The sequence below is a fragment of the Centruroides sculpturatus genome, unplaced genomic scaffold, assembly GCF_000671375.1.
Source record: "Centruroides sculpturatus isolate CEXI.00-Female unplaced genomic scaffold, Cexi_2.0 scaffold200, whole genome shotgun sequence".
In the NCBI taxonomy this organism is placed as follows: domain Eukaryota; kingdom Metazoa; phylum Arthropoda; class Arachnida; order Scorpiones; family Buthidae; genus Centruroides; species Centruroides sculpturatus.
Genome location: NW_019384495.1, coordinates 304697 through 327757, shown reverse-complemented (window position 1 = coordinate 327757; position 23061 = coordinate 304697). Strand labels below are relative to the sequence as shown.

Genomic DNA, 23061 nt, shown 5'->3' with positions numbered 1-23061 from the left:
AAATAAAATGAATTTTAATTATGAAAAGATTTTTTTGAAAATTTACTGGTGTTTTCTTTTCCCCTTTTACTTCGTGGGTTACAGGGACTTTGTCTCCTGTGGTGCGCCATGGGTCTGTGCTTAAAATGGCACGATTCGGGCGATCGTCCCACATTATGCGCTTGTGCTATAAAGTCGTCGTTCTTTGTGAAATGATTTATATCTAGTTTTATGGGATTTCAGAATCGTTGAACATAAAGATCACAATAAGCTTCGTCATCAAGTCTTTCATCAAATCACATTCACTGTATATGTTTCAACTCTGAAGACTTTGGAGCGTATCTAAAATTTATTTTTTCGACGTTTAAGTCATTGAATTATACTTAAAATTATTATACTAACAAACCGGCAGAATCTAGTTGAACGTCTTCTTGACATACACGTTTGTGAATACATGGCCTTTCGTCGTGTGGAAGTTTCGGTTTATATTGATAATTTTAAGCTAATATCGGGCGAGGCACTTGGTTGCGACGGTTATATTCAGATGTTAATGCTGTACTCATTAGAAAGATGCAATTTGCTAATAGATCTCGTTATTAACGCTCTATACTGTTCTATTTGTTTGTTTCCATCTGTCGTTACAACGCAGAATGGGATCATATTAAGATTAAATTCGAGACTACGTTATGAACTAAATTTCTGTATTTAATTAATTTACATAATTACTAAATGAATGTATTTTTTGTAGTGATATTTGGCACTTTTTCGTTCTGATGTGGGATGGAATGATCGGTAAAATATACGTTTATTGGGATGGAAATGAAATTGCGAAAGACAAAACATTCCAATCAGCACGAATTACTAAGTTAAACTGCAGTTTGGCTCTCGGTCAAAATCTAATTGGTATAGGAGAGTCAGAACCATTCTTGGGAGCAATATCGCAGGTAATATTATTATTATATTATTGATTAAATAACAGTAAAAGTGCTCAGCAAGTAAACACAGAAAATAAAACACCTTAATTTGTTGCTAAGAAATATAATTGAAAAACTAACATTTTCAGCCTGATTAACAGGCCATCATCAGGTCTAAAAAACGAAAATGGAACAGATACGTTCCATGTATAGAATACAAATATTTAAATCAAAATTTCGAACAAAAATTTTTAAAAAATATACAAGAGATACGGAAGAATATATAAAAATAACACAAAATAAAATAAAAAAATATAATAAATATTTCAATAAACTAATTCTAGCTTGAGTTTTCAGTGAACTTTTTAATCATGTACTTCCGCGCTGACGACAGGCTCTCAGCATCTTTCGCATTTTAACATCCCTCACGTAGCCTACTCCTATATATTTCAATCTTCTCCGCCGTCATTGATAAAGTGGGGGAAGATACAGGTTTTATAATTGTTGTCTCGTCCCATTTCACCACCGAACCTTGGACTTGCGACATTTGCGACAAAACTGTAGCATTGGATCCTTTTTTTACGTTATAACGATGCTCTTTGTCTTACTTTTAAGCTTCTATTGGTGACGCCGATGTAGTCTTTCTTAACATCTAGTTGGATGTTTTCATAAGGAACTTTACAGACACCTGGTTTTTCTTCTGTTTTTATTTTATCTTTATCATCCCTCAATATCTTATATAAATTCGGGGCTCTTTTTAAAACCATTCTTGTTTGTTTCCTATTAGCAACTTCTTTCATAATACTGTTCAAATTACTATTATATGTAAACTTCATGTGCCTATTGGGAGCGGTATTTAAGTTTTTTTTCTGTTTGTTCCTTTCATATTTTTTGAGTAATTCTACAATAGTGCTTTTCTTGTAACCTACGGTCTGGGTTACTTGCAATATTCTATCAATTTCTTTATTTTTGTCACCGATTCTATCACAATACAAATAAGCTCTTCTAATCAAAGTTTGAAATGCGGCCATTTTATATCGATATGGATCCATGGACTGTGCTGGTATATATAGCGGGTTGTGAGTAGGTTTAATATATACGCTGGTGGACAAATCATCTCCCATGAACTCGATATTAATGTCCAAGAAGTGCACATTCAAGAAACTTTTTTGCTCTAATTTTAATCTAAGACCATCTTTGTTATTATTGATTCTATTCAAAAATTCATGTATCCTGCTATTATTTCTCCATAATATAAAAATGTCATCCACATATCTGACGAAATGTATGACATCTTCCTTAAAATTTCGTAGAACTCCTCTTTCTAATCTTCTAACTACTAACTCGCAAAGAATTCCAGAGAGGGGACTTCCCATCGGAACCCCTCTTTTCTGCCTGTATATTCCGACCACAAAAAGTAAAACAAGATTGATGGCATATCAGGTTAGCTAGTTCGTCTAGGTCTTGGGTGTAACTAAGCAACTGAGGGTTGTTGTTGTACATGAAATTCAATAATGCCTCCACACACGAATCAATCATTACTGAAGGATACATGCTTTTATAATCTAAAACGGTCGCTACTTCCTCTTCCATTAAAGAAATATTTTGCACTTCTTTCACTACGACAAGAGGATCTTTTGCCACCAGTCTATCATCTTCTAGCTGTGAGGATAAATATTCATGTAGCCTTTTTTCTAAGATAAAGGTGGGCCCCCTACTCTTCTATACTACTGGTCTTAATTCATTTCCGGTTTTGTGCGTCTTAGCAAACGCAAACAATCTTGGAGCTCCTGAACTTGGATTGTGACATTTCTTCAGAAAAGGCAAAACGGCAGCGAGACTTGAGCGTTCTAACTTCTTGACCCTTCTGTCCAAAGACCCAATTATTTTGTCGTCAACAATTTTACATTCGGTCTTATTGATGTAAGCATGTAATTCCTTGTCAAACGTATGCCTCTTCATGACAACTAAATGCCTAGTTTTGTCTGCTTTGGTCATCACTAGATCATTCGTTCTTAACCACTCCTTCGTAAGCCATATGCCTTTATTGCTAATACTAGTTGCTTTTTTCTTTTGGCGGTTACTGATGACAGTCTTCCATCTAAAGAATTCCTTATCCAAATGATCCATGCCAACTATCCCTTTCTCAATCTCCTGTATGGAGGTTTTCCAACTATTTACAACATCTGGGACAAAGTTAGGGCCTTTCTCAAACACTTCTTTGATTTTCTTCGGTATTTCTATCTGGTCCCATACTTGGAAGGTAATAGGGCTCTCCTTATTCAATCTTTTCACTTACGAATAATCCATTTCAATTTTTTCACATAATGCTTAGTGGAATTCTTCATGACTGCTTCTGTCAAATCCACAACCATATTATTGATATGAATCAGTTTATTCGGATCATCTTTGTACACGGTATCCTCTAGACGAATAAGTTCATTTAAGACCCCATACTTCCTGTACTTTGTTATTCTGATAGATTTCTTGAGGCATGCTAAACGGAACTTAACAAAGATGATACAAGCTCGAACAACATGGCCTGGTGAAAAAAGATTAACCGTTAAAGGTTAATCTTTTTTCACCTTTAACGGCCATCAGTACAGACAAAAAAGAGGAGTCCCTATGGGAAGTCCCATGTCAGGACTGTTGTGTGAGCTTGTATTGAGAAGATTGGAAAAAAGTTCTCTTTCTGTTTTCTTAAATGACATTGTGTATTTTAAAAGATACGTTAACGATGTCTTTGTAGTTTGGAAGAATGACGAAAAAATCGATGACTTTATTAACAAGATCAACAACAACGATGATGGCCTCATGCTGAAGATTGAACAGAAATGTGCCTCACGGATACATTTTTTTGGATATTGACATTGAATTCAAAGAAGGGCATTTGGCCACTAAGGTATACGTAAAACCGACACATAGCCCTCTGTACATTCCGTCCCACTCTAATGATCCTTACCAATACAAAATGGCTGCCTTCCGTGCCCTTATCCAAAGGTCCTTTCTCTATTGCAGTAGTGTGTTGGATAGGCAAAAAGAAATTAATAGAATATTACATATTGCTAGATCTCTAGGGTACAGGAAGGATATGATAACAACATTGATCAAAAAATACAAAATAAACAAAACTAAAGCTCAAAGCTGCAATTTCGGCAAAATCACAAAGTTCACGTATGATAGAAAGAGAAAAGCCATCATGAAGTAAATGTCAGCCCGCAAAAAATCCAAGTTAATTTTTAAGAGAGCTCCTAACCTGTACAAATTATTAAGGGACGACAAAGACAGCGTAAATAAAGAAAACAGAGCTGGAGTATACAGGATTCCTTATGAAAATCGTGAACTAGACATTAATAAAAATTATATTGGTGTCACTAATAGAAGTTTAGGAGTCAGATTAAAAGAACATAAGTACAATATCAGCAAGGGATCTAATGACACAATACTATCGCAAATGGCCAAGTTGAGGGGTCAGTCGTCAAATGGGACGAAGCAAGTATTATTAAATCAGTACATTCACCGACATTGGCGATTTGCGCCGAAAAAATTGAAATATATAAGAGCAAATTGCATGATTCATGCATTAATTCTAGAGATTCTGAAGGGTTGCCTTCGGCCTGGAAATACTTAATCAAACGATTGGACAGCTCTTAATTTAATGCTTTGATTTTAATATATTTTTTTTGCATAACTTGCATTTCATTGAATTTCTATATAACGTTTTTAGTATTTAATTAACCTATGCTTATTTTTTCATATATATGTTTTGTTATTTATAATAATAATTTTTAATTATTTTATTTTTCTTTATATATTTATATATGTTACAGTCAAAACCCGTTTTTAGTTAGAACGCGTTTTAACTAGTTGAAACTAGTTTATACTGAATGTCTTTGTTAAAACCCGTTTTGTCTAGTTAAAACTAGTTTTAACTCAAATTCATTTTTGACTACAGTAAATTCTAGTTTTAACTAGACAAAACCGGTTTTGTCTAGTTAATTTACTGCTGTACATGTTTTGACTTTAGATAAAACTAGTTTTAACTTTTAACATTAGTTAAAACTAATTTTAGCTACATAAATATGTTTGGGGGAAATAAAGTTGTGTGTAGTGATTCGGCGGAAGATGCCTAACATTTTGCTTATGAAGAAAATTACAGCGCTAATTTGAGTTTAGGAGCCCTCTAATGAAAATATCATATTCTGGAGTATGTCTTTCAAATAAAAGTTTGGAGTTTATTTTAAAAAATTCTATACTGTGTTTGCAATGACGACTTTTTCACTGTCTGGCATTTTAAGCATCTCACCCCAAGTATCTGGGTGAGATGCCAAATGCCATTAGGGTAAGATAACAAATATAATTGCTTAAAATTAATTTTTGAATTTCTTAACCAAATTTAATTTATTGCATATGTAGTACAAAGTACTTCATAGTAAGTATAACAGCACAGTATAAGTATTGTTAAGTTTCCGCCCGTTCTAACGTGTTCTATAGCTAGCTGAAAGCTTTTTTCAGTCCAAAAACTTTTTTGAGAAGTCCTTATATAATTTCTATGCATATCCTGCAATAAAACGAGAAAACAAAAGTTTATTAAAAATAGGCATATTGGAAATCAATTAACAAAAAATAGGCACGTTACCCCAAGAAAAATGTGGCATATTTTCCATTTGTTGGGGTAAGATGCCTAGTAGAGTCACGTGCTCCAGCATGTCCGATCGGGATCGGCGGTAGCTGACAATGGAAACTTTAGAACCTTAACTACATCACACATTAATTGTTTTTAGCAATTTTTAATAAATTCCATTTTAACTTTTAGTTTAAAATTATTCTAGAAACATTTCACAACAAAAACTTCGTTCTTATCTAGCTTTTATTCTTCTCGGATGTAGAAAATGAAGTAACGGTAGCCAACTACAGCTTTCCGCACTCAATATTGGCCCAACGATTCATCATACAAATACATGACAATATGTGACGTCACCGTTTGAAAATATCAAAAATTAGGCATCTTCCCCCGCTTACCATCTTACCCCGAATCACTCTATGCGTTGCAGTCAAACCAGTTTTTAGTTAGGATGCGTTTTAACTAGTTAAAACTAGTTTATACTGGATGTCTTTGTTAAAACCCGTTTTGTCTAGTTAAAACTAGAATTTACTGCTAGTCAAAAATGAATTTGAGTTAAAACTAGTTTTAACTAGACAAAACGGGTTTTAACAAAGACATTCAGTATAAACTAGTTTCAACTAGTTAAAACGCGTTCTAACTAAAAACGGGTTTTGACTGTAACATATATATATTTCGGTCGTTATTTGATTTCATTTGTATTTACATTTTTGTTCTATTTTATTTATATTCGAATGTTCTTAGCCTGATGATGGCCAACAGATTTGGCTGAAAACATTTGCTTTTCATTAAATTTTTCTCAGCAAAATAAGGTGTTGTGTTTTTTGATTTACATACAAATTCTGAGTGAGTGTACCTCCATATTCTTCGCCTAATTTCAAATAATTCCTGATTTTTAATCAGTTTCTTTCTAATAAATGTATAATGGCGTTGTTTATGAATGTTAAGGATAGTGCATCGTGATATTATTGATGGGTGTAAATCATTTCACAAAAGTAATTTTTGGATTTTCTAGGTAAACATATGGGACACGATACTTCCAAAAGATTTTGTATCGAAAAAGCGATGTGGACTAAAGGGCAATGTCCTTTCGTGGGATGCCATTCAGTCTAATGTTTACGGGGATGTAGGCATAGAACAGTATGTGGATCTTTGTAAAGGTGAGTGAAATTACGGTTGGAACTATAGACATTGAAAAAATATTTCTGTGGTGTTTATTTAATTTTATTTTAACAGGAAAACATTGCAATAAAACCGAATGTTATTGTTACAAACAAAATTTGGCGGAATGTAAGTGATTTTTTTCAAAATTTAAATGTGTTTTTGAGTCATTTGTTTCGATACTTTTTGATGTACACAATAAGATTTATATTTTTGGTATTAGCTTATTTATTAAGCATTGTTTAACTTTATAATAGCTGATAAAACATACATTTATGGAAATTATTGAAAGTCGTGAAAGAATTATGCTACTATGGAAGTGTTTATGATAAGGTGAAAAAAACACGGTATCGTTACTTTGTTTATTGAAGTGAAAATGTATAGCTAGAATTATTGTAATAATGTAGACATTGCAGCTACTATATAATTGCGCAGTGTCTTGTTTAACTGCTTACAGAATGAAATTCGCACAGCAGAAAATTACTGTATTTTACCTGATTAGTACTTTTAGTCTTATTATAATTATCATTACGTCTATGTTTAACTTCTTAATTACTTAAATGGATCTGATGATAATCTGTAATTTGTACTAGGAAGCTGCATGAGAGGAACCGTGGTCAGGCACTCGAGAAAACTTACAAGATTTTCTTGTAAGTTTTAAAAAGAATTACAATTTGTAATTGTGTTCGGTTTAAGTATTGAATGACAATGGAAGTTACGAATGGAGTCGTGTGATTAGTACTAATAAACCGGAACAATTTAGGGATTGGGACGTGCCGCACAGAAGCACGTGGTACACATCTACAATCGTACATTGAGGGACGAGCTTTCCTTTTAACAATTTTAGTCGAGCAGAATTTTCGTAGACAAAATGGAACACATTTATTTGAATGCCAGCGCTCGAACTTGATACTTTTTAATCATAAAGCATGCTGCATTCTTTTAGTTGCTATTTTTCAGGCAATGAAACCGTTCCTTTTCAAAAGAGAAAAAAAAAATTGAATTGGACAGAGAACAGTGAATTATTAGTTGCGATTCCCCCACCAGTTGGGAACTAAGCAATCACTAATACTTTAATTTTCGCAGTTAACGAAAATTTACGCGTAAGCGGCAATGTTTACCGTGTTTTATTACTGGTTACCAGTTTACAATTTACCGGTAATCGGTTACTAGCAATAAAAAATGTCAGTGTATTTGGAATCCCCAACTGTAATGACAACCCGTAGGTAATTGCGTTGAATGTAACGATGTGATAATTTCTGCTTAACTATGTTAAATACCTTACATCATAACTGTTATGCTTACGACAACGAGGATTATATAAACGTTCGTAGCGACGATAATCTGTGTCGTCGTATCGGCAGAAATGACAGATAAAGATTATAATTTTCACGACACCACTAATACAAAATCCTACCGAATAAACCTTGTGGAAATTGATAAACGTTGAACGTGTACAGCACATACTATACATAAGCTGTATCGATTGAAAATTTATTGCGAAACTAATTGTGAAATTTATGTACGCTTTCAGATGAAACATGTTTAAGGCATTTGGATTCGTGTATTTCGTTTTTATGTTTACATGGAAAATGTACAAATGGAAAAATCTGCGAATGTCGCAAAGGTTTCTATGGAAAGTTTTGCCAATACTGTAATAAATTAATTTATTTTATAGAAAATACACAGAATATTGGAAGATCTAATGAAACGTTGTACAATCTTTTTTAGATGAAGACAAATGCTTAATAAATAATGGAGGATGCAGTCATTTCTGTAAAAGTTCATTAGGGAACGTGACTTGTACGTGTCCACCGAAGATGAAGTTATTAAGTGATGAAAAAACGTGCACAGGTACAGTATATTTTACTGACAAATTTTAACACGTAAATACGAATTAATTTGAATTTCATTAATTAAATTCCGTGCAGAAACAGAAAGATGCCTGATAGGAAATAGGGTTTATATGGTAAGTAAGCTTTTTAAGTAATTTTAGATGATTTTTTAAAAATTTTAATTAGTATTTATTAAATTAGAATGGAGATACATGGAGTGAAAAATGCCAAAGGTGTCGATGCAACTTAACCGTTATAAAATGTTTCAATATATCTTGTCCGACATTAAATTGTCGCAAAGTAAGTTTGTCTTTAATTAAAAATGATTTTAAAACTCTCACGATAATTTGTTTAAAAACATTGACATGTATTCAAGAATGAATTAAGGATACAAGAACCCGGGACATGCTGTGCCATGTGTATCTCAAGTAATGATCAATATTATTATATGTAATCAGTGATGCCACTCTAAAGAATTTTACACTAAGTTCTGTTAGTAACAGAAGATACAATAAGTTTACAGTTTCTTTAAGCAGCAAATTTAAATGTTAGTTTGGAGCAACTGATTCTATAATTTAAATTTTCAGCAATATTTTATGGAATTAGCTTGAGTTTTCGTTAGAAATTCGAATATACTCCCGATGTATAGCAATTATCTTAGTTTTCAGTATCTTAGTTAAACTGTTTGAGTGACATCACTGTACTTATTTTTTATTTCATATTTATTTTATAACGGATAATGACATGCCATTTTAGATTCACGCTACTGTGTTATCGAGAATAACAGATTTCAAACATTCGATTTGTCAACATTTACACACAAAGGAATGTGCCAGTATGCGCTTCTACACGATTGCTTTGAAGGACAATTCAGCGTTAGATACGAAAAGTCGGGAAGTAACACCACACAAAACGATTTCATTATTATTGCTAATTGTGCAAAGTTGAGGATCACCGCAGAGGGCGCATGTATCATTGACGACGAAAGGATAGAACTTCCATACGTCGTAAATGCTAACATGCGAATCAGCAGAGATAATTTGGATAATTCTTTAACAATTTCGTCTAAATTTTACGTCACCTTCATTTGGTACTCATCTACGAAGGTTAAAATATTTATAAACCAAAAACGGAAAGCGAAAGTTTGTGGATTGTGTGGGAATTTCAACGACGACAAAGACGATGATGAGGCAACTCTGCCTTCAAAACTGATCTGGGTAACGATTAATTTCAGATTAAATTAGAGATTTCTAGTATTAAAATACGAGATATAAAAACACTGAAACTGTTTCAGCCATCCACTTACAATAAGGAGAAATGTGGAAAAATCCTGACAGTGGATAATCGAACAGAACTGCCCACGGGACATGGACAAGACTACACGCAGGAATCAGATTATTATGACTACGTAACAAAGAAACCTGATAGTGATATCGACGAAATAGTCGATAAGCTCATGAAACCACTTAAAATTATAGTTTTCTGCTTCACAGTCGCAGGATATTTATTTGTAATTTTATTATTTCTATTTCTATTACATAAAGAGAAACAAAATGTCGATTTGATAGAGTGAAGAAATATAGGGTTAAACAAAATTAAAATAATACTAAAATTATTTCTTCTGTTTTTGTGAATTTTTTTGTAAAGTTATCATCGTCGTGCACATATGATTATGTGGTTCTTGCATGATTCGTCTACTATTGTGCGTGAAATAACATACACACATACATACATACGTGAAATAACATACACATACATACATACATATATGTGATCTGCATGATCACATATAACTAGGAGAAAGTCACTTGTATAATATATACAGATAAGACACTAGGCATATTAAATAATACAAATTCGTTTTTTTTTCTTTACTACTGGGTGCATTAAAAGACACAAGGCATTTTACATTATCTTTATTAATCTTCCATAGGCCGATACGCGTCTCGAGCATGGCCCTTCATCTGTCGGCATTACATCCGGAATTTTCTTTAGGCTGCGTTGTTACATATATATTTTTTTCGTTTCAAATTATCTATTTACAGTTAAAATCGTTAAAATATCATTGTAGTTTAAAATATATTTGTAACAGCGCAACCTAAAGAAAATTCCGGATGTAATGCCGACGAACGAGGGACCTTGCCCGAAACGCGTATCGGCCTATGGAAGATTAATAAACATGATGTAAAATGCCTTGTGTCTATTAATGCACATAGTAGAGAAGAAGAAAACAAATAAAGAAAGACACGGTCTCGGAAATACATAACTAATACAAATTCATTATCAAGATTGAAGAAATCGATTTCAGGCCTGTCTTTGATCTCAATTTAGTAAATATTTTCTCATTTTCTTTACGCATTTGAAATTACATAAATATATTATATAATTAAAATTTTATTAGAAAAAATATGGTTGAGTTGTTGTATATACTTGGGCTTCAATTTCTCTTTTCTCTTGTCCGTGCTGTTCATTAGCTATAAGTGTTACAACATATTATACCTCTGTTTTTCAACCTTTCAAGGGAGTCACAGACCAAAAATCTAACCAACTGTCTAGGCCAAATTACATAAAAACGATTGAATTTCAATAACAAAATTATTAAAGAAAACACATTATATGCATTACGAGTGCACACATTTGATCTCTCACGTAGACCGTTTATTACGAGTGTAGTGCGAGTCCATTTTTCCTTGTGTCGAGATATTGAAGGGTCTTCATTTTGTCGATTCAAATCTACCGAAAATTTTTGATTGTCTCCAGATTTTAGTCGTCACGTATCAGGCAACACTCAATATTTTTTCTGTGGCCTTATAATAGTAGCTAAGCTGAAAGGGACAAATTCAAAATATATTGGAAAAATGCTTTACATTATCATATAAGATCACTTCTAAGTTTTTAGTGCCATGTTTGATGCATAATGTGTTTTGCCATTGTATGGGGGAATCGAAGCACTATTAGACATACTGAAACTGTTATAATCGTAGTATGTTTGTGTACGGTCGAAAACACAAAGGAAACTGCGTGTCCTTTACCAGACATTCTGCTCAAAACTTTCCTTACTGTTTTGCTAATACACCCAAAATTGATCTTACGTTCTTAGCGTTTCCTCTAAAATATGGCTATCGGGAAAATCATGATCTATATAATAATTTATATTTGATTTAGTGAATGTCTCTTCAATCCGAAAAAAATTTTTCGGTAGACTACCTCACAGCCAATTCAGGTTATAAACTCCTTTTATTGCTTTTTACAGATGCATTTCGAGCTAAATATATAAGCTGGTAAAATATTGTAAACGGGACTAAAAGTACCGTATAAGCAGGGCTGTGGAGTCGGAGTCGGAGTCGTCAAAAAATCCGTTGACTCCGACTCCTTTTTACTTACCAACTTGTTATGTATATAAAACGGAAAAGTATTGGAATCGTGTCAAATTTGACCCTCCAAGTTTTTTTTTTTTTTGCAAATCTACAATTTTCGAGACCTCTCGAACCCCTCAAAAAGTCAGTAAAGGGGAAAAGTTCGCGCGCGCGTGTGTTGGCATCTAATTTGTTTAATTTCTTTATTTTCTGTTCTGAGATATTGTTTAATATCTCAGAATTCATGCCCATTTCTTTGCCCATTCTGAGATATTAAACAATATCTCAGAATGGGCAAAGTTTAAGAAACGAAATGTAGCACTGTAGCTTGCGTATAAAGGGGCATTAATACTATTAAATTTTGGTTCTTAATTAAAGGTCGACAGGGTGAAGACCTAAAAGTGGTCATGTGTCATATCTCTTAATCAATATTTTACTCTTATTGTAAATTTTCGTCCGATGGAGATGATTATGATTAATTCTTTTGAAGACAAAGTTCTTTCTTTTGAAGACAAAGTCTGGAACACAAAGTTAATAAATGGTGGTTCCTATTTTTTGGAAAGGACTTTGTCTTCAGAAGAATTAATCAATATTTTACTCGTTATTAGCATTCAAAATTAGAATATAATTAATTATTCAAAATTAAAATAAAATCGTCTCTACCCTCAAAGTAAGCTTTTTAGCCATTTTATAATAGTACAGTAAAACCCATTAAGATGTTCTCGCCTAAGATGTTAGAATGTATATGGGGACACGATTTAGTTCAACTACTTTAACGCTTAATAACTAACTCCTTTGTTAAACCATCTGACTCCGATTCTGACCACTCTGACCACAGAAATTATTAGGCTTCAAACGGGGTGAACAAAATCATATCCCCCCTACACAGTCTAACATCCACACATATAGAAAAAACTGGAATCTTTTGTATATCTCGAAATTTCAAGGTGTCCTGAGTCCAAAAATGTAAAAATTTTTTGACTCATTTTTTTGAGCCAGCGCTACACTTTTTCTCTGTTACCCTATATATAACAGCCGGAAAAGTAAAAATTATCGAATACATATTTATATATTACTTAGAGAAGTCTTTTAGCTCTGGAATAAAAAGTTTCTAAGCTCTATCTTTATTAGAACTCTATTTATTGAATCTTTTATTCTGAGGTCACGTGATAACATCAGAATTTCCGTGTTTCTTTCGGTAACAAATCCGCCCCTGGTCGGAGTCGGTAGATTTTTACGCGACTCCACAGCCCTGCGTATAAGTGTGGGAAAAAAATTAGAAACTCATGGAAACTCTTAAAAGCACTGAAGAGGAGCTAGTAAATTAACCTAGCTCGAAATGCATCTGTAAAAAGCAATAAAAGGAGTTTATAACCTGAATTGGCTGTTAGGTAGTCTACCGAAAAGATTTTTTCGGATTGAAGAGACATTCACTAAATAAACATTAAAAACAACTAAACCATCAGAAAATTCAAAATAATAATTTATAGCGAAGCCCGAAAGCCATTTAGCCTAATGTATTTTCTACAAATTATTTTAAAGTCTGGTTAATCGTTCTTAAAAGCTTAAAAAAATGGCGACCGGAAGTGCCGCTATTGGGACTACCTACGTAAACTTATCCAACCTTTTTAACGCTGTTGAAAAGTGATTTATCGTTTCGCAAATTATTTATTGGCGTATTTAAATTTGCAAGAATAAAAATCAGTTATTAATGCTATTATTATTACTTAACATAACAATGAACGTAATTTTATATTGTTTATTTTTATAAATTGTAATATTACTAGTGTTTACTCACATCAATATGAATTTTAGCTATATTCGTAATCTACTACTAGTATTGTATTTCGCACACTTGCTGATACACCACAGATTTGTTTTGAGTGCATTAGAGCCCTACGATAAAAATAACGCAGTCTTACTAGTGGAAGAATCAGCCATAAATGATGAATTTCAACGAAAATTGATGGAAAGAATGGTTTATAGTAATATCACAAGGATTGTCGCCATACTTACTGCGACATCTCTATACTTTACTATTGAATATAAAGGAAATGGTAACTGTAGTTTCTTGATGAATTCGAATTCTATGATGCCCATGCTGAAAAGTATAGACAATATAGGAAATATGGTGAAGTTATGGAAATTATGCGCGAAAATTGATAATAAAGAGTGAGTTTTTTTAATTATGCGAAATGTACGGTTACTATTAAAGTATTCCATGTAATAAATAGGACATAATGTTCATTTCTTTCACTATTCGGTTATCTAATAATAAATTATATCGAACGCTTTAGAATATCAAATGCCATTTATTTCAATGGATCACTTAAAGAATGGAACCAAAATAGTTTCTATTTTGGCAGAAAGTATGATTCGTCTAAAACGTTTTATCAATTAAAGCATTGTAAGTATAAATGATTCATCTCTATACTAATAGAAGATTACTCATGTTTACATTAATTTTTAGCCTGTAAAGAAAACCAGTGTGAAAATGGTGGAACGTGTCACGATACTTTGGAAGGTTATAAGTGCCTATGTAGGCCTCAATTTAGCGGGCGCAATTGCGCTGTATCTAGATTTGCAAGAGCAGAAGATAATGAAGATGATGATGATGAATTTAATTGCACTATTAAATGTCAGAACGAAGGAGTGTGTTATAAACAGGAGAAAACTTACCTGTGCTATTGTAAACCTGGATTTACGGGGCAATATTGTGAAATATATAACGCATGCAGGAAATGTATGGATATGTTTACACAATTTTTTAAAATATTCGTAAATTTTAGATGATAACGTACAAATTAATGCTTTATTAGCTAAGTGCTTAAATGGGGGAACTTGTTACACAAGCATACGCAGTGCTAAATGTAGGTGCATTGACGGATTTCGAGGTGAATTCTGTGAGGAAAACATAGACGATTGTGAATACAATCGATGCCAAAATGGCGCGACCTGTATTGATAAAATACAGGTATTCTTTTTGTGGAAACTAATGGAATATCACACTGAACTATCGTGTTTATAAATACAGTAGTTATTACTAATTATAACCATTTATTTCTAGAAATATTCGTGTTGTTGTCCACCTGGATATACCGGGAACCTTTGTGAAAAGAAATTAACGTGTTTCCGGAATGATTGTAAAAACGGAGGAACGTGCATTCTTGTTGGAAGAAGCGAAAGATGTGTTTGTTTGAAGGGATTTGACGGAAGACGTTGCGAAATAAATAATCAGTGCCGTAAGAATCCGTGTTTAAATGACGGAATTTGTGTTCCTTCTTTTCCTCGCTACGAATGCAAGTGTCAGCCGGAATTTACTGGAAAAAATTGCGCTAAACGTGAGCCATATTCTTTGACATCATTTAAGATTAATTAAGAAATAAATTCCTAAGCCGTTCGACCAAGTGCTACGAAAATCAGCAGTTGCATTCAAATATTTCTAAAATGAGTAATGACCTGTATATTTGATTACTATAAAATCAATTAATTTCTATCTATATTTGATTTGCTGATTTACACGTATCGTCATCTATTGGCATTACATTAACAAACTAAATATAAATTTTACAAAAAAGGATATAATTTTGAAAATATATATTATGTTCACTCAAATACTGCGACAATCATATACCGCGAAATAGACGCGATTTATAATTACTGCGACAGGTAACGCAGCAATTGCATGAGAGCAATCGAAAGAGTTACCCTGTGAATAGTATAAATATTTAATTTTGCATATTAACACCTTTTACCTGTCTAACACGAAGCACTTTTGAAGTATTAATAGTAGACCAATATTAATAGATAGTCGTTGATTATCCTCTCTATCAGGAGGGGTCAACGACTACTTTTGGTAAAATTATTTCGACCTCCTTCTGCAACAATCCGTTCTTTCAGTCGGACCAGCAGTATGGTGACATTCGAATAGAAAAATTACATAATACGAGGTTACCGGCGGGAACAAAATATGATTTTAAGTGGTTTAATTCGGTAATCTTATAATGAAATTTCATTCCTTGACAGATTACACCTTGATATTGGGCTGCGAAAAGTACAGTTTTTTAAAGTTAACATTAGGAAAAAATATGACATCTTAAAGTTTTTAAGATATTGTATTTCAATTGCTGTCTACTTGACCATTGAAAGTGTGCCATTTCATACCATTCGAGTACCGCGATAAACGTGATAATGTTAGGCTAAATTAAGCAAACTCTTGTTATTATTTCCGTTTTACTGTATGTTATAAATAGAAATTTATTATTTAATTTAAATACTTAAAATTTCAGAAAGGAGGATGTTGTACGCGTTGAAATTCGAACCAAAATCGAATTATTCAGTGAAGATAAGAGACATTCCTCCATTAAGTGAAATGACAATGTCTTTGTTCGTCAAATTTCCAAATTCTGGCATATCGAAGAACCGAGGAACAATTTTCTCATTGAAATTCGAAGATAAATATTCTTATGTACCTGAAGGATTTGCTCTCAGTGACTTTCCATACGTGAGATTGCTTGCATTCAAAAGGACTTTTACTATAAATTACGCAAGGAGGTATTTCTTTTAATATGCTGCGTTTATATATAAAAGCATTTACTCAACGTCTATGATGTTAAAACACAATACTTATTCCAATCATATACATACAATAAATTATTAAGACGCACATATGAATTTATATATTTAATATGTATATGGTTTAGTAGGTATGGTTTGAAATAGAAGATACGACACGATATAAATAAAATAAAATTAATTATAATTATGAAAAGATTTTTTGAAAATTTACTGGTGTTTTTTTCCCCTTTTACTTCGCGGGTTCCAGGGTCTTTGTCTTCTCTGGTGCGCACGATTCGGACGACCGTCCCATTTTAAGTGCTTGTGCTATGAAGTGTTTATGTCGATAGTTGTTTTTGAGGAAAATAATATTATACGTAGGACACAATATATGAATAGGACACAGTATTTAGGTGACGGTTGATGAACGACTCTTCCGAGTGGGGGAAGCAAGTGGCTTTTATAGTTTCGTCGTCGGAGAATGGTCATGTGATTAATTGTTGTGAGGTAAAAGGTACGCGGATGGGTCAAAGTTGTCTCCGGGACCATGCTAACTATCAACTTTGGAGTTGGAATGTGGGGTTATTTTCGAAGTGGACGGATGTTCACTTTGAACGAAAGGGGAGATTGGAATTTTTCACTTTTTTAAGTTATATTTTATTTTAGGTTTAAAGGAAAATTTAATTGAGGTTTTTGGGAAAATACAGGACTTTAATCGAAAAAAATAATCAGTAAAAACTCCGTATTTCACATTCATATCTAGTTTTATGGGATTTCAGACTCGTTCAATGTAAAGATCGCAATAAGCTTCGTCATCCAATATTAAGTCCTTCATCAAATCACTTTCATTGTATCTCCTTCAACTCTGAAGACTTTGGAGCGTACCTAAAATTTATTTTTTCGACGTTTAAGTCATTGAATTACACTTAAAATTATTATACTAACGAACCGGCAGAATCTAGTTGAACGTTTTCTTGACATACACGTTCGTGAATACATGGCCTTTCGTTGTGTGGAAGGGAGGCGCAGTGTGGTTTTATATTGATAATTTTAAGCTCCTATCCGGACGAGGTTTCTGGTTGTGATGGTTATATTCAGACGACAATGCAGTATTCATGAGAAAGATGCAATTTGCAAACAGATTTTGTTATTAACGCTCTATACTGTTCTATTTTTTGTTTCCATTCTGTCGTTACAACGTAGAATGGGATCATATTAAGATTAAATTTGAGTTTGTTTTATAATCTAAATTTCTGTATTTAATTAATTTACACAATTACTAATCTGAGTGAATGTCTTTTTTTGTAGTGATTTTTGGCACTCTTTCGTTCTGATGTGGGATGGAATGATCGGTAAAATATACGTTTATTGGGATGGAATTGAAGTGACGAAAGACAAAACATTCCAATCGAGACGAATTACTATGTTAAACAGTACTTTGGCTCTCGGTCAAAATCTAATTGGTAGAGGAGAGTCAGAACCATTCGTGGGAGCAATATCGCAGGTAATATTATTAACATTATGTTATTGCTTGTTAAATAAACGAGAAATTTATAATAATATAAATCTATTGAGGTTTAAAATATCAATAGATATTACTTCCCGACAAGTATTGTTTTTTAATGTGTAATTAAGTACATTTAATTGAGTCCTAACATATAACTGTTTTCCGGGTGTGAAGATCTTAACAGAAGTTCAACAATTACCACTTCTAGTGTTAGTTATATATTGTAATTGTGATTCCAACTTCTACCTCCAAATGTCATTTTAGAGCATGGATTTCTTCCTAATGTATATTTTTTCGAAATCAATTATTATTCAATATTTTTTAATTCTTGTTGAACTTCCACCTTGAACATCACTAGTATAAACATAACAGTTTCTTTGCAGTCAGTCAGATTGTTATAATTTGGTTTGAATTCTACATGATATTATTATTTTTAACTGAAGAATTGCTACAATTACGCCTAAATTATGTAATACTTATAGAGTCATTTCCTTGTAACAGCTTAACAATTACTGTAAATTGTGGTGTGTTCAATAAAGATAACAACAGCAAGTTTTTAAACATTGATTTTAGATGGTGAAAGAAATGGATTATAGCCAAACTGACTTATTTGAACGTGTTTTTACATTTATATACAAAGTATCAAGTTCTAATACAAACAATAGAAAAATTTTATTGAAGAAATGAAGATTTTGAAGTGTTCAATAAGTAGAATACACTATTGCTTTCGAATAATGGAGAGAAAATGTTATTTATGAAAGCTAAAAAGATAATTATTGAAAGCTAACAATCAGAATATCCTTCTTTGTATGCGATTACTTTGAAAACTTTATCATCGACTCGCTCAACTTTTGAAGAACACCACGAGGAGTTTCCTCGTATTTCTTAATAATAGCAGTTTCGGGTCTGCGTTATACGCCCATCTACATCGAACTTTTATTATCTGTCCATACTATATTTCTTCACTGTTTCTTCTATATCGTGTGATTTCTGTCACAAATCAGTCTGGCAGCCTGTGTATATCTGTAAGAGTTGATTCCGGCTTTTTTTGCCATATTCTAGATGATTGACAGAACGAATTACGTTCCAAACTGTCGCCGAGCTTACTCCATATTCGTGTTTTGTAGCAATATTTCTGACGGATGTTGTTCCATTCATAATTTCTCATAAAATTACTCATTTCTTAGAAGAAGTGAGTTATTGTTGCCCTCCAGCATTCTTAACTATATTCTTCGCCTAACTTCAAATAAATCCTAATCTTAATTTCATTCCGATATATAATGTCGTTGTTGTTTATGAATTAAGAATAGTGCATCGTGATTATTGATGGGTCATTTCACAAAAGTAATATTTGGATTTTCTAGGTAAACATATGGGACACGATACTTCCAAAAGATTTTGTACGGAAAAAGCGATGTGGACTAAAGGGCAATGTCCTTTCGTGGGATGCCGTTCAGTCTAATGTTTACGGGGATGTAGGCATAGAACAGTATGTGGATCTTTGTAAAGGTGAGTTAAATTACGGTTGGAACTATAGACATTGAAAAAATATTTCTGTTGTGTTTATTTAATTTTATTTTAACAGGAAAACATTGCAATAAAACCGAATGTTATTGTTACAAACAAAATTTGGCGGAATGTAAGTGATTTTCTTCAAAATTTATATGTGTTTTTGAGTCATTTGTTTCGATAATTTTTGATGTACACAATAAGATTTATATTTTCGGTATTAGCTTATTTATTAAGCATTGTTCAATGTTTTCGAATATTGTTTAACTTTAATAACTGACAGAACATAAATTTATAGAAATTATTGAAAGTCATGAAAACATTATGCTGCATTGGAAGTGTTTATGATAGAGTGAAAATAACACGGTATCGTTAGCTTCTTCACGGAAGTAGAGAATGTATACCTAGAAATATTATCGAAATAGTGCAGACATAGCTGCTAATACATAATTGTACAGTGTCTAATGGAAAAGTTTAGAGTGAAATTCGCACAGCAGAAAATTACTTTACTTGATAAATGCAGTTCATTAAATTTTATTCCAGTTATAATTGTGTCTACATCTAACTTGTTGACTTTACAAATTTAAGATCTGATAATGATCTGTAATTTGTACTAGGAAGCTGCACGAGAGGATCCGCTGTCACGCATTCGAGAAAAACTTACAAGATTTTCTTGTAAGTTTTTAAAATTATTGAATAAGAGTGAAAGTTACGAATGGCGTCGTGTGATTTGTAAAAATAAACCGAACAGTTCAGGGATGGGACACATTCTCCAAGGAAGCTCGTGGTACACATCTACAATCGTACATTGAGGGACGTGCTTCCCTTTTAACGGTTTTAATCGAGCAGAATTTTCGTTGACAAAATGGAACACATTGAAATGCAGCGCAAGCATTTCATACTTTTTAATCATAAAGAATGCAGTATTCTTGTAGTTGCTATCTTCCAGGCGATGAAACCGTTCTTTTTCAAAAGAGAAGAAAAAATTTCAATTGCAACAGAGCGTAGTTAATTATTAGTTGCGATTCACCGATAAGTGGAAACTAAGCAATTATTAATACTTTAAGTTTTGCATTTGAAGTCAAAACTTAAAAACTAACGGCAATGTTAACCGTTTTCTATTACTGGTTACAGCTTACAGGAAAATTGTAAACAATTTACCTGCAAGCGGCAACAAGAAATACAGAAATCAAAGATGTCAGTGTATTTGAAATCCTCAATTGTAATGACAACCCGTAGGTAATTGCGGTTAATTTAATAAATAATTATCAAAATTTTTTTCCCGCGCGAAGAAATTTTATCGCGATTTTAATTTACCTTTAATGACGCACGATTCACGCTTTATTACTTTTTAATTGTTTTTTAATGCGAGTTTGATATCAAATTTTATTCGTTGTTCTAAAGTTGTAGTGCACGGATTTTCCTTCGGTAAAGTTATCTAAAGCTAGATTATGATGTCAAAAACGACCTCGGATAGTTTTTAAATTTTTTAATTAATAGATTTTATTATATATAAGTATTATTAAGTCGGGGTGTTCGGAAATCGCAATAAAAATTTTAATTTTTTTAAAATATTTAAAAATATACGGCGAGCTAGTATTCACCCTACTTTAAACCCTTGTCCTCCCGAGATGTCTATGAGAATGTCCCGGGAAATCCAATTCCAGCTGTGTTCAAGGTCACCCAGCTGTGTAAATAATGACTCATCAGCGTCAGATTTCACAGAAACGCGAGACAAAGGAAAATAAAATTTAAACGTTTTTCTTCGAAATTAACGCATTTCTTTCGTTTTTTTCAGTTTTAAATATATTTTATGTTTAATTACATTAATATCAAAAATTTCTTCGTACGCAATGGGTTATTAATGTAACGATGTGATAATTTCTGCTTAAGTATATTAAATACCTTACAGCATAACTGCCATGCTTACGACAACGTGGATTATATAAACGTTCGTAGCGACGATAATCTGTGTCGTCGTATCGGCAGAAATGAGAGATAAAGATTATAATTTTCACGACACCACTAATACAAAATCCTACCGAATAAAACTTGTGGAAATTGATAAACGTTGAATGTGTACATCACATACTATACATAAGCTGTATCGATTGAAAATTTATTGCGAAACTAATTGTGAAATTTATGTACTCTTTCAGATGAAACATGTTTAAGGCATTTGGATTCGTGTATTTCGTTTTTATGTTTACATGGAAAATGTACAAATGGAAAAATCTGCGAATGTCGCAAAGGTTTCTATGGAAAGTTTTGCCAATACTGTAATAAATTAATTTATTTTATAGAAAATACACAGAATATTGGAAGATGTAATAAAACATTGTATGTTCTTTTTTTAGATGAAAACAAATGCTTAATAAATAATGGAGGATGCAGTCATTCCTGCAAAAGTTCATTAGGGAACGTGACTTGTACGTGTCCACCGAAGATGAAGTTATTAAGTGATGAAAAAACGTGTACAGGTACAGTATATTTTACTGACAATTTTGACACGTAAATACGAATTAATTTGAATTGCATTAATTAAATTCCATGCAGAAACAGAAAGATGCGTTATAGGAAATAGGATTTATGCGGTAAATAAATTTTTTAAGTAATTTAAGACGATTTTTTCTTAATTATTTATTTATTAAATTAGAATGGAGATACATGGAGTGAAAAATGCCAAAAGTGTCAATGCAACTTAACCGTTATAGAATGTTCCAATACATCTTGTCCGACATTAAATTGTCGCAAAGTAAGTTTGTCTTTAATTAAAAATGATTTTAAAACTTTCGTGACAATTTGTTTAAAAACATTGATATGTCTTCAAGAATGAATTAATGATACAAGAACCCGGGACATGCTGTACCATGTGTATCTCAAGTAATGATCAATTTTATTATATGTAATCAGTGATGCCACTCTAAAGAATTTTACACTAAGTTCTGTTAGTAACAGAAGATACAATAAGTTTATAGTTTCTTTAAGCAGCAAATTTAATTGTTATTGGAGCAACCGATTCTATAATTTAAATTTTCAGCAATATTTTATGCAATTAGCTTGAGTTTTCGTTAGAAATTCGAATATACTCCCGATGTATAGCAATTATCTTAGTTTTCAGTATCTTATTGAAACTGTTTGAGTGATATCACTGCACTTATTTTTTTATTTTATATTTATTTTATAACGAATAATGACACGCCAATTTAGATTCACGCTACTGTGGTATCAACAATAACAAGTTCGTAACATTCGATTTGGTGTCATTTACTCACAAAGGAATGTGCCAGTATGCGCTTCTACACGATTGCTTTGAAGGACAATTCAGCATTAGATACGAAAAGTCGGGAAGTAACACCACACAAAACGATTTCATCATTATTGCTAATTGTGCAAAGTTGAGGATCACAGCAGAGGGCGCATGTATCATTGACGACGAAAAGATAGAACTTCCATACGCCATAAATACTAACATACGAATTATCAGAGATAAATTGGATAATTCTTTAACAATTTCGACTAAATCGTACGTCACCTTCATTTGGTACTCATCTACGAAGGTTAAAATATTTATAAACCAAGAACGGAAAGCGAAAGTTTGTGGATTGTGTGGGAATTT

General features: G+C 32.5%; 1 protein-coding gene across 1 annotated transcript in view; it reads left to right on the top strand.

Annotated features, from left to right (window-relative positions):
• Positions 1-23061, top strand: part of LOC111621884 — a 76680-nt gene that overhangs the window by 38713 nt on the left and 14906 nt on the right. Inside the window, exons 19-44 of the mRNA XM_023364140.1 lie at positions 728-923; positions 6533-6677; positions 6754-6807; positions 8213-8332; positions 8410-8532; positions 8610-8647; positions 8715-8813; positions 8890-8941; positions 9270-9730; positions 9808-10082; positions 10161-10219; positions 13657-14041; positions 14167-14276; positions 14340-14612; positions 14689-14843; positions 14937-15210; positions 16159-16423; positions 17735-17930; positions 19298-19442; positions 19519-19572; positions 21602-21721; positions 21800-21922; positions 21999-22036; positions 22099-22197; positions 22274-22325; positions 22653-23051. Coding sequence (XP_023219908.1) covers positions 728-923; positions 6533-6677; positions 6754-6807; positions 8213-8332; positions 8410-8532; positions 8610-8647; positions 8715-8813; positions 8890-8941; positions 9270-9730; positions 9808-10082; positions 10161-10219; positions 13657-14041; positions 14167-14276; positions 14340-14612; positions 14689-14843; positions 14937-15210; positions 16159-16423; positions 17735-17930; positions 19298-19442; positions 19519-19572; positions 21602-21721; positions 21800-21922; positions 21999-22036; positions 22099-22197; positions 22274-22325; positions 22653-23051 — 4310 coding nt within the window. The remainder of the gene's footprint in view (positions 1-727; positions 924-6532; positions 6678-6753; positions 6808-8212; positions 8333-8409; positions 8533-8609; positions 8648-8714; positions 8814-8889; positions 8942-9269; positions 9731-9807; positions 10083-10160; positions 10220-13656; positions 14042-14166; positions 14277-14339; positions 14613-14688; positions 14844-14936; positions 15211-16158; positions 16424-17734; positions 17931-19297; positions 19443-19518; positions 19573-21601; positions 21722-21799; positions 21923-21998; positions 22037-22098; positions 22198-22273; positions 22326-22652; positions 23052-23061) is intronic.